The sequence below is a fragment of the Enoplosus armatus genome, chromosome 19 (genome assembly GCF_043641665.1).
Source record: "Enoplosus armatus isolate fEnoArm2 chromosome 19, fEnoArm2.hap1, whole genome shotgun sequence".
NCBI lineage: Eukaryota > Metazoa > Chordata > Actinopteri > Centrarchiformes > Enoplosidae > Enoplosus > Enoplosus armatus.
This window is the reverse complement of record NC_092198.1, coordinates 14996009-15008862: the sequence shown is the minus strand read 5'-3', so window position 1 is coordinate 15008862 and position 12854 is coordinate 14996009. Positions and strand designations below refer to the sequence as shown.

At 41.2% G+C, this 12854-nt stretch overlaps 1 protein-coding gene across 5 annotated transcripts; it reads left to right on the top strand.

The window, feature by feature from the left end:
* The first annotated feature begins 116 nt into the window (after positions 1–116).
* Positions 117–12644, top strand: snx3 (sorting nexin 3). Of its 5 annotated transcripts, none has more exons than XM_070925667.1 (4): positions 117–219; positions 7890–7985; positions 8358–8482; positions 11743–12644. In XM_070925667.1, the coding sequence occupies exons 1-4, from the start codon at positions 124–126 to the stop codon at positions 11846–11848; spliced, it is 423 nt and encodes a 140-aa protein (XP_070781768.1). In that variant the 5' UTR covers positions 117–123; the 3' UTR covers positions 11849–12644. The 5 variants fall into 5 exon arrangements, with proteins under 5 accessions (XP_070781768.1, XP_070781766.1, XP_070781767.1 ...); XM_070925665.1 differs by having other exon boundaries at positions 117–273; XM_070925666.1 differs by having other exon boundaries at positions 117–285; positions 7917–7985.
* Positions 12645–12854: the final 210 nt, after the last annotated feature.

The following is a 12854-nucleotide window of genomic DNA, read 5'->3' as shown; positions in this document are numbered from 1 at the left end:
TTCTTAATTCCGCGGACACAACATTCACCAAATATTTTATTTTGAAGGTCAGCAAAGGAACGTACATGTTTGTATTCTGGCTAACTTAACACTATCACTAGCTGCTAGAAGGACAGGAGAGAAATGGCTGATACCATAGCTGATACAAGAAGGCTCTTCTCTAAGCCTCAGAACTTAAATGACGCTTACGGACCTCCAAGTAATTTTCTAGAGATTGATGTAAGCAACCCTGAGACCATCGGGGTTGGCAGGGGCAGATTTACCACGTATGAAGTCAGACTGAAGGTGAGCCTGCAGTATCAAGTGCTAATGACGTTAGCTTTTAAGCTAGCTACCTAATCTAAGAAACGTCTTTCCTGTTGTCAAAGAAGGTTATGACTCATTGACACCAGTATTGTTACTGTCAAAAAGATGCACATACAATCACAGAGTCGATGTTTATATGTGTGTAAGACTATTTAAGAAGAACAAGGCGTTATTTGCGAAACGAGTTAGCCAACGCTAGCTAGCAGGCTAGTACTCGTCAAGACTAGCTAACACTGGTTAGCTATTTGACATTAAACTAATGAGTCAACGCTAGTTACTGATGTTTACGTTATTTGATCAGACGTTAGTTATCGTTAAGTCACCGAGAGGTTTTGACAACAGTGTTAACAATTAATGTGAACCTACTCGCTAATGTTTGCTTTAACGATAACTGTTAACTGCTCTGCCAGAGAAGGGTATGTTTACATTAGCCTCAAGTGTTTTTCCTACTGTGGCGTGACTGTGGAGCTGTTTTACCAATTCACATAAGTCATATGTCTTTAAATAAATTGGAGTTATATAACCTCTGTAGCAAGCTAAATAAAACATGATCAAATAACTCCTCCAAAAGTTAAACCCTTCCTGAACAGTTGAACTCCAACCACACCCCATTTTCTGACTGCAGAGAAAAGATAACAGCATTGATCACACTTAATGACCATCCTAACATGACGGTAGGTCTGTACACTCCTTCCATAATGTTGCACACATCATACTAACGTTGCTTTAGTGAGGGGTGCTGGTTGGTTTAAGAATTATTTAGTTTGTAGCTCTCCTTCCTTGACCGATTATTCATCAAAAGCCATCCAAAGTAGTATACTCCAGCACTGGGCCAAAGGGGAACATAACTCAGCAAGTCAGCTTCTCTGGAGTTGTAGACAGGATGCAGCATGCTGCCTGATCCTCTCCAGGCTCCCCCACTCCCCCACAACACATTTCCTTCCTCCTACTCTGCTAAAGTAGACTTGTAGAGGAGAACAAATGCTTTTCTTCCTCAAGATGTTCCTGTCATCAATTGGTAAACTAGTTGGTAGTTGGACTATATGCTTGTGTAGTGAAACATGTACGATTGTTATCTAAATGCTCGTTTAATGTGTAATATACTGTCCAGAAATTTGGCATTATTGAGCAATCAGTGAGGAGAGTAACGATTAGACAATCCTAGCTATTGCCAAACACAGATCCTTTATCATCTACATTTTTCTTTGTCACAGACACGCACAACTTCAAAATCAAGTCAAATCAGCTTAAAAGATTATTTTAGGCCACATTTGAACAACGCCAGTACTGTACTATAAAGAATGAACACATAGACAAAGATCATACTAAATTATTGAAAAAGAAACAATCTCAAGGTCCGCTTACCTTACTTGTTCTGGAGCTTTCAAACATATTCCACGTTCGTCATCAGCAGATGGGGTTTGCTCAGTTGTCATCTAACGAGGACGAGTAATCCTAGAGGTGTTCAGAACAATGGAAAGTTTAAACATCTGTAGTTTATTATAAACTCAGCAAACTCCGAGTGCTGATGAAGACCGTGTGATACGGTTGAAAGCTCCAGAGCAAGCGACTTAGAGGACCTTGGGCTGAGATTGTTTTTACCAACTGCTGTTTTCTAAGGTCAAAAATGGGCATTGTTTCAGGGCTCAAATACAATATGATCCTCTATAAGAGTGTTTATCCAATATGTGGCCGACACAAACATGAGAGAAAGTTGCATTACTTTTCTTTAAAATTACATCATTTTCAGGATTTGATTAAGTTTTTTTCATAGACATATGCGTTTTTCATTTTTCATCATGTCTGTCAGCACATACAATCTAGAGCTCTACTGCATGCGTTTTTAATGTGCAGGCTGTATTGAGAGTCTGCAATTGTCAAGCAGTCACTAGGCTCATCTGATTGCCTCATCTCTCATCTTTAAATTGTCATTTCATTTGACTGACACCCCTGTAGTTAGTGGCCTGCAGTGTTTAGATTGGTGAGCAACCTTAAAGTATTTGTAGTTTCCCTTTATCTTAAAGAAATGGGTTGAGGGAAGAGAAGCCGTCTCCAGGCATTAGCATTGAATATAAGGCTACTGTACTTGATTAGCGTGTAATAATTAGCATATGCGTGTAATCAGCATTATTGTGCACCTCATAGCCCTGTGTGACCCTGCTTTGCATAAGACCACAGAATAAGTGGCGCATCCCTCACTTCTCAACAAACGTGGTGTCAACTTTGCTTTGCTTCTCTCCTTCTCCTTTCTTCAGCTTTCTTTAGAAGCATTTTACTCCATCTCCAGCATGTTAAGAGCGTTAGCCACAATGCCTCTGCCTGGAATGCATAGCCTGTGCTTTGCTCTTTTTGTTTCTATCTTCCTTATAATATTTAGAAGTACTTTCATTTTATCATCTTATTATGCTATACAGTCTCTGTTTAGAACTCATTCCCTTGTCTCCTGTTCTCACTGCTGGCCTGCTATCCATCCGAAATCGAGAGAGCCCTTGTGGCTGCACTGAGAGAGTCTGCCTAATCCCCTCATTGAGAGGAGAGAAGAATGGAACAGGCAAGAGTGTGGGGGAGCTGGGGCGTTTATTCCCCATCCTTACCCCCCACCCATGGGAGGGCAGAAAGCCACCCCCTCACTAGCCTTTACCCCATTGCCCACTTATCCCATTTCACTCCCAGCTGTGTGCAGTCAGTTGCCTTGTTCATAGTGTGGTTATAGAAATCCCTGTGATATCTATACATGGTTTACTGTACAGTGTAAACACCAGAGCAAAGACTTATTCTTTTTATGAGATTGTAAAGTTTGCCATGACTCTGTTAAAATTAATGTCAGGTTATGAATTTGTCGTGTGGCAGAGTCCGAATGTTCAATGAAGTTAGTAGCGAAACAAATTGTATAAAGATTGGATTATGATTTTCTGAAGCCCACTGTTTGCAGTGGCTGTGAGGCAGGTTACAACAGTCACTTGTTGACAGCCAGGCCTGCATTTTGTGCTTAAAATCAATGGGATCAATCTGTTTCTTTCAGTCAGCTTTTTAAAGAGGTGGAAGCTAAGTTCATACTGAAAGGAGCGGATATCTCATTTTGCCTGAGCAGACTTGTAATGTCCAGGGTCGTGTTGAAACAATGGATTTTTGTTCTCATCTAAATCCCCTTCGTTTTAAGTGTAGTTTCAGAAATGGCTTATAGACCGTGGGGAGCAGGTAGGTTTGGTGTTTTTCTTTTCTGCCTCTGCACATGTTTTTCACATGTTTTTCATGTTCCTAATGGAGTTATTCTGCAGAGTCCCATCGTATCACCTTAATATTTTTTCTGGTTGTTGCTGGTTTGAGAGGACCCCATCAAGCAGCATAGTGTATTTGTTTGGACCCTCAGCAAACGGGGCTTGGAGTTAGGGTGTGTGTGTGTGTGTGGGGGGGGGGGGGGGGTGTATTATAAAAATTTCTTGTCCTTAGTTGGTTCCCATCTCATCCAGAGAGCACATTCAGGAGAGCGAACTTTGGGATCTCACTTTGTTTATGGATAGGAGTACATAAAAGGCCTCTTATAGCTCTGTCGCTCACTCTCACTCAGTCTTCTACCCCTCCTCTTCTCTACTCACATAGCTTCTCCCTCTCTCTTTCTTTCTCTTTTCCATTTGGGCATTGGGGCGGGGGCCTTTGGTCATTAATAAAATGGGGAGAGATGGGGAGTGGGTGTGTGTGTGGGGGGGCGCTTGTCAGGCACAGTCAAGTGTAATCCAAAGTCTACAGCATCCTCTTCGACAACTATTTTAATGGAAATAGGGAACATATTGTATCAAGGCTACCATATCCTACTTGAAATGACAGTATCAAAAGTGGGAGTTGATACTATGGCAACAAAGCAGCTTTTTGCCGGCTAGGCGAGTCGGAGAGAGGGTAGGCTGTCAGGCCGCAGGGGCCGGCAAGCGAGAGAACGAGTGTGAGAGTACATGGAGAGGCGAGAGCAAAAGACCTATACCCCCGACGCTTTTGTTCCTTGTCTTTTTTTCCCCCCATTTTGGAATATGATGCAATGAGATGGTATTATGTTGCTATTTTTTATGCTATTATTCTGAAAGGAGAGTGTATGGGAGGGGTAAGAAGGGGGCATGGGGAAGGTTTAGGATGCGCACTCTCAAACTTGACTTAATCCATCCTGCTAAAAGCTAATGCATGGTGGCCTTGAACTATTCTCTCAGGAGATGAGTGATCTTTGTCCCCTCTCTCTCTCTTTCTCTGTCTCGCTGTTTTTAAGGGTTCTGCCTCTTTTCAACCCATTTTCAATGAGCCTAAGGTATTGTGTCCCACACATTATGAATCACATGCTTTTCCTATGGAGCATAGATTGCACCTTGCATGCTCATAATGGAAAGTGAAGCTAGGAGGTCTACTTTGAAGGAGGTACATCTAGCTTTATGCTCTTTTTTTTTTTAAAAAGAAAAACCATTTTCTCTTTTAAACATGTTTTTAATATAACCATCAATTCCATATTTGTGTGTTTATTTGGCTTTCTGTGAGTTTGGAGATTTGTCCCTTTTGCTAACTAAGATTCTTTCACCTTCCCGTCCTTCCCCTCTTATCTTTTATTCTGTCCCTTAGTGAAAGTGAGAGAGGCAAAGTGTGCCTTTTTTTTTTTTTTGACAATTAATGAAATGCTAAGACCCGGTTGGGTGTGGGCCGGTCCCATGTCCCAATCACTGCAGGGGCCAGTAAGTTGAGACACCCAGGCCCTAACCTCTAACCAGCCGTGAAGAGAACAGAGGCCAGGGAAACCTGATCTTTGACTCGTAGAGCTCTCACACACCGCCTCTTTCTGTGTGTGTGTATGAGTGTGAGAGAGAGAAAGAGTGAGTGAGACCTCTCATTTTTCACTTCTGTCGTTTTCGTTCCTCCCCTTGTCCTGCAAGGCCAATCTCTTAATCACAGGGTTTGAGAGGGCGAGAGGATTGAAAGGCCAGGTGACTTTCTTTCCTTACACTCTCACTGCTAGCTTCATTGTGTGGAGATGAGTGGGTCTGGGTTCGACTGCTTGTGTACAAACAGGCTCGAATGCTTTTGGCTATTATATTTACATTGTTAACTGTGTGACTGGTCAAATCTTTCCACTTAACACCTGTGCATGCATACTTCATGTACATCAATGTGTGCTTGCGCATGGTTAAGTGTTTTCTGTGTGCACATGATGGGATTAGAGTCACGGCGGTGGCAGATTACCTGTAACTGTGATCTGTTGTGGTGGGGATTAACTTTGCGGCGCTCCATGCTGTGAGGTAACATGACGCAGCAGGGACAGACCGCGGTGAGGGGAGAGTGGAGTTAATGCTAGAGCACTGGGGTGATAAAGCTAAGATAATCCACTTCTCCTGTGACCTGAGAAAGAGGAGGAGTAAGGGGCTCATTGACGACTTCACCTGGAGAGAACTTGAAGTAAGTGGGAAAGGGAAGTTTTCACTGCTGGTGAGTCACATAAAGACCCAGTGGGAAAGAGGGAGTGGCAGTGAGTTTACAAGCACCCATTTGATTATAGCCATAGTAAGGAAATACTGCTATTATTGCAACTGTCATCTTAACCAGGTTGTTTCACTGGTGTTAAGGTAAACGTGACCTTATTGAAGAGCTGTGGTAGTTATTTTTTGCATGTCTACAGCAAAGTCTAGTCTGTGTTTGGATTCTGTGCATGCACCACAAAAGTCACAAAAAGAACTGGATATAAAATGGTTTGTTTGTTTGGAAAAAGGGCCTGCGAGGCTAGTGGTGGTGAAGAAACAAAACTTGTGTCGTGGGATGAGAGCCAAACAGCTTTCATGTTACAGCTGAACACTGAAGTTAGGACCTAATTAACTCAGAGTTTGAAAACCTACAGATTTTTGAAATGTGTCATGCACATAAAATAATTATGAGCTGTTAAGTGACGAGCACAAGAAAAGAAAAATAAGAAACTAACTTTTCAACACAGGTGTTATGAAAGGCACAGGATGGATGGGTGTATTGAACTTTTCTCTGCCTCTTTCTTTATCTGCGCAGTTGAAGATATGGCTGTTTGGCCACAGAAACTGAACATTATAACCTTCATGAATTCATTGCACGGCTGTAGCATTAGACGGCATCAGTTACAGCTAGAATAAACTGAGCTGAGTGTATCTTGTGACATAAACCAGGATTTTTTTTTTTTTCTGATTTCCCCAGGTAACATTTGTTTTATAGTCAAATATGAAACAGCGGTCATGTTGGTCGACAGGCAGTTCTCATTGTCATCAGAAAGATTTTATCAAATTAGTTTTCCCTCTCCTACTAAATGTGGGCAGGATACATAATTTTTAAGATGGAGGAGAGGACAGCGCAAAAGAGGAAAGAAAGCGAATGCCTTCATTTTTCCCATTGAAACACCATAAGAGGAGGCTCAAGGGCAGAAAATCTGACTTGTTATCACAGAGCAGGGGAAATAAAGAGGAAAAAGACTGAAAGGCAGAGACCATGAGAGCGAAAAGACCACTCCTGCTCTCCCTCCTCCTCAATTAGTCCTGCACAGACCAGATGAAGCTCCCAACCTCTCCAGTTTTTCTGCTCTTCCTTTATGACCACGTACACTCGCTCCTTTTGCTTTTGTTCAGCCATTTACTCAGCCTTCTAGTTAACTCTCCATCCCCTCTACTGCACACAGTCACAGTCGTCTGCTCATCGATCAGTCTGCTGCTCACACTGTATTCATGCTGCACCTACTTGCTCAATTGCTTTGCTCTTGTGATTCCTTCTTCCATGAATTCTGACCTTCTGTGAATGTGGCCTACCAATGAAATGCTCATTCACATTCCCCTTGTTTGTACATTGTGATGGGATGGCCATGTGCTGTCAGGACTAGTGAAGAGGTTTGGCATTGTGCTATAATGTGCTGTTTGCTCAATGTTCTCCGTCAATGTCGAAACATCTCCCCTTTTTAATTCACTCGTCAACAGCAGCTTACGCACACATCTGTTTATTGGCGTACACGAACACACAAAAAAAATGGCAAAACATTCAGAGTGCGACAGTCCTTGGTGAGCAAAACATAAGTGAACTTTTTTGCGTGGAGGCCAGTTTCAATTTTTCTATTCATTTCGGTTCAATTTGAAGGGGTCTTTGTTTTTTTGTTCTTTCTCCTCATTTTCCTTTTAATAAAGTCAGAGTAGATACAAGATACAAGGCTAAGCCCCAAACCAATGCAATAAAACCTTTCACTCTGTCTTTTCTGAAGTTGGCCTAATCTCTTCCTACCACTTTCCAGTGAGCATTTGTTGCTATTTATACCATTCCCACAGGAAGTGCAACCCCTGATCGATGAACCTGTAGATTGTTTTCTCAATCAGTTGATTAATCGTTTGGTCTAAAAAATGTCCAGAAATAGTACCCATCACAATTTCCTGAACACACACACACTTCATGTTACTGACTGGGATTTAAAGCACTGGCTAAACGTGGATTCACAGAAAACAATCTCAGTCATTTCTTGAAAAATTATTATTTGTGTAACATCTGCAAAGGTTTAAGGAAAGTTCCTCAGTAAATCAAGACAACCTCCTGTGTGTGTGTGTGTGTGTGTGTGTCCACAGACCAACCTACCCATCTTCAAGCTGAAGGAGTCTTCTGTACGGAGGCGGTACAGCGACTTTGAGTGGCTCAGAGCGGAGCTGGAGAGGGAGAGCAAGGTGAGCCATTGAGGTGAACTGGGAGGCTCCTGGGTACTTGGCGTATCTAATCAGCATACACCATTGACCACATATGCAATATTTTTTATATGGGAGAGAAAGTTGTTAAAAGATCTTTTTGAACCTTTCTTACATTTGTTAAGGAGGAGTTCACGTAAGTGTGTTCCTTATCCTTCTATTGAGAGGAGGACCATAAACTATCTGGTTTTCAGCCTGTTCTGACCAGATTGTACAGTATACAATCACTACAGGGTCATACTTTTATGAGTTGTCTTTTTAAAAAATTTTTTACTACAAACCTCATCAATAAGTTATTTATGCCTGTTTAACTGCTGCTGTATGATTTTTCTGTGGTTTTTCTTTTTTTCTCAGGTGGTCGTCCCACCTCTCCCAGGAAAAGCTTTTATCCGGCAGCTTCCGTTTCGAGGGGATGATGGGATATTCGATGACTCTTTCATTGAGGAGCGGAGGCAGGGTCTGGAGCAGTTTCTCAACAAGTAAGCCTTTGCACACCTTCTCCGTCTTTCTCCGTTCTTCCGTTACTTTGCCATGAGGTTAAAACAATTTATTCTCTACAATTTTCTCTTTGTAGTCGCAGTCGTTTTGCAGCTTCTGCCTTAGCGAGGTATTATTTTAACTCTTAAGAACAATGAAACACTTTGTGCAATAAGTAGATTCAACTTTTTCACTTCTCTTCATATTGTTAACAAACTGAACCCGCAGCGACAGGCGGGTCTTTTTTTTCTCACTATCCTCCTTAATTCTCTTTTATAATTACCTCGCAAAGGACAAGAACAACCAAAGAGGACTCAAGTGCGCACCCCCACAACATAATTTTTCCCACATTTGTTTTATTGTTGATGTGTAATTTATGATAATTGCAGCTCAAATTACAGCGCGTGGTTCTGTGGGATGGTGTGTGCACCTCTGCTTATTTTTGATCCAGCATGTCCCCATTTTCAGCTGTGGAACAATAAAAGTTACAGTGTGATTGTAATTATTTGCTTTGATTGCAGACTTGGCCATTATCTTTGTTTCATGTGCAAATGCATCAATGTTTCCTGTTGGAATATTAAGTGCGCAAAGACAGTCGAGAAAATTAAAATCCATAAATAAGTTTTTTTTTTTTAAAAGAAGCTGAGAATGTGTTGGTAATTAAGACCCCCCCCCCTAGCTTCCCATGAATGAAACACTGCTGTTGATCATATCATTGTTCAGACTTAATACTGGCCGATGTGGCTGGCAGCATTGTTTCATCTGTGATTGAGAGTATTGTGAAGAAGAAATCTTTTGGAATGGTAAACATGATTGTCGCTGTGAAACAAGTGAGAAGGAGGAGAAGGAGGAGAAGGAGGTAACCATCACTTTTTGATTAGGCTAGTCAAACATCATTCATGCTTCAGCTAAAAAAGAAGGACTTACATCCCCACTTCAAAAAGCACGCGAGGCCTTGAGATTTTAACATGCTTCTGCTGAACCTTGTCCTCAATGTCAACATTTCCAAAAAGCTATTAAACAGGGTTTGTTGGGAGAGTAAGCTTGATCTCTCCAGTGATTGCCCTGGTATTTGACCTCTGAATGCCTCCCCCGGTGACTTAATTTGTCCAAAATATTTCCCATTAGAGTTTAAGATGCATGCAAACGTACCAATGTCATCATGTTGACCTGGTCAGAGAAATTTATCGTTTGAAAAATGAGATGTTTTAGGGTCTCAGGTGCGCTGGCTCATTCTCGTTAAGCTCCTTTTGCGTCATGTGAAGGGACATTCAGGGAAGCCTGATGTCAATGTGGCTTTAACAGAAGATAAACACAGCCCCAAACACACAGTCTTTTCTAGATGTAGTGATAACCTACAGCTGTGATGAAGGGGATGTAAAGTACAGATTCATTTAAGTAAATCATACCAGGACATAAAGATGGATGTTGGGGGGAAAACACATTCACCAAAGCCCAGAGAAAAACCTCATATACTATAACTCATATCCTTTTAAACTTCCCCACCTTCTCCCACTAACTGTGATTTCACACAGTAGTTGTCAAAAATCTTTTACTAATCGGTTGTTGAAGCTCTTGCAGAAGGCTCTTCTGTATCTTTTAGTCTGGGTTGATGAGTCTTTTCCCCTCCACAAATTTTAATTGTCACTTCTTCCTTTTTTACGGCTTGGAGAGGAGAGAAATCATTATTAGTGCTACTATAAAAGAATAAGAGGGTGTGACCACAACCACGCATCCACATCCATAAACCAATGTGTGTAAAAGTTATATTAAATGCACAGTAATTATGTGGCTGATCGCCGTATGTGACATCTACAATTGTCCCTGTGCTGCTGGTCAGTATATGTGGTCAAAGTTTTCAAGATGTCAGTAATAATCTTCATTAGTGACGCACGACACAGACCATCATGCAGGCAGAGTTTTATCTTTATCACCATTGACTAGATTTATTAATGGCATATTGATTACTGATAATTGTTAAAAACCCATACTATACCCTAACTCCAAGCAGGTTTTGAGTTTGTTGTGTCGTCACACTGTAAAAGTGACAAAATAAAGTATACTCAAAACAAATCAGTATGCATACTGAAAAAAAAAAGATATTTTTCATTTAACAGTTCGTGCCTTTTATTATAGAGACAGTGGAGAGATGACAGGAAGTGAGAGGAGACAGATGACATGCGATAAAGGTCCCCAGCTGGACGCCAACAGGGGGCGTTGCAGGTCATGGTCGGCACTTTAGACCACTAACCTAACAGGATGCCGCAAACCCTGTAATTTTTGAGTGTACACTATTCTCCCACAATGCTTTGCACAAAGGAAATGGGGAAAAAAATAAAACTTAATTGTAGATGTTGGTGTAGCAGGAACACCTCAGGAAATACAAACAACTCTTAAATCTTTGGAAAAACATTAACTGGCGGGTGGAGTCGCAGGTTAATTGACACAAGTATTGTATCCTATCCTTGTTAATATAAAACACTTAAGTATGTTCATTTATTGAGTTTTTTTCAAATCCCCAGTGTTTAAACACACTTCCAGAGGTGGCAACTCAAACAGATTCACAACATTATGCAAGAATTGGTATTTGCGACTTGGCGCCCCCACAGTTTTCGTAGTGCAATTCATCCTCATGGACTGCTGTACATGTGCATTTGTTGATAAGCTGAAGGATTTGGATTTGGTGGGCTGACTTGGCTTATGATCAAAAACTAGCGCGTTGACAACTTTGCTAACACAGCAAAGCATCAAGCAAGTGCAACAACACAAGACATAGCAAGCCAGCTAATATTTCTTACCAGTCCAACTTTTTTGCGAAGCTCTCCCCACGACTAAAAACCAGCCTGACATTTACTCTTGTCCGGCCTCTTGCTCGGTCACTCTCACTTCTCACTTCTCCCCCGCTCAACCTAGTTTCATAGTGCAGGAACAGGCGTTCAGCAGTGAAAATCAGTGTACCATCTAAATGATTTTGAAGCCATTAAGGTAGAATAGTTATATGATGTTGCTTTAAACACTGGAAATGCTAATTGAACTCTTGCCTTACTTCCAGCACTTTACAAAGGCCCTAAATTTGATTTTTCTGATTTGGTCATTCATGCAAAATTTTTCCCTGACTTCTCACCTTAAAGTTAGTCCAACACTCCCGTCAATCTCTGCCCATTCTGTCCGTCCACGTGTGTCCTTGTGTCAACGAAGGTACGTTCATGCCTCTATTCTCTCCACGTCATCCAGCCTTGTGTTCTGCTCTTCTGTGTTTCAGAGTGGCAGGTCACCCTCTAGCTCAGAACGAACGATGCCTGCACATGTTTCTACAGGACGAGTCTGTGGACAAGAGCTACACCCCCTCCAAAATCAGACAAGCCTGAAAGAAAAGGTGGCTCTGCTTGGCCTGGTCTGGCTCGGCCCTGCTCAGTCTGGCTTGGCCCCGACAACCCAAAGCTCTCTTCACTACTCCAGGTTTCTCTCAGACAATAAACATTCAATGACAACCTCCCCTCCTCCGCGCCCCCCCCAAAAGTAATATTGTTCACTGCCTCTTTTAGTTTAATTAGTGACCCTGATCGGTGTTTGTTTTCACCTTCTAATTGGAGTCAAGAATGTTCGACACATAACTGTGGTTGAAAGTAATTTATAGTAATTTCTCTTCATGTCTGGAAATGCCACTAACATGGATATATTATGTATTTATCATTTAGCTATTATGTCTTGAATATATTCATTTATATAGTAACATTGAATGAGCGTTCTATGTATGCAAAGCTCTTGTAAAGCACCACAGCGTTTCCCATCATATATATATATATATATATATATATATATATATATATATCCAATACTGGCATGTTGCTCACCATAACTAGCAACTATACATACACACACACGCACCCACACACACACACGCACACACACACACACGCACGTATATTTGATGGGCCTTGACTTACAAATCACACTTAGTTGATCCTGTCTTCAAAAGGAAGCACGTGTGTGTGTGTCAACCAGCACCTGCCCAGTTATCACAATGATTTTCTAGCAAGAAAGAAGTAATTTACACAGAGGGAACTGCAGTATTTCTACTGGCTATATGCATTTTGAGATTTGTATACTGCTGTGCCATTTTTGTTTATTTTGAAAATTTTCCAATAAAATAGGTGAAATGTCTCCACGCATAATTACATTTGTTGATTTGGACTCTTGACCTGTCTAACACTCCACATTGAATAGTCAACTACTGCAAGCTGCCACAACCATTACAGATATCCTACATTTATTGTTATATTTATTATTCAATAAATACATAATCTGTCATCTTAATTACAAAAAAAGTTTAGGCCGATGGCTAATCAGAGAGTTTATTACAATTAAAAACAG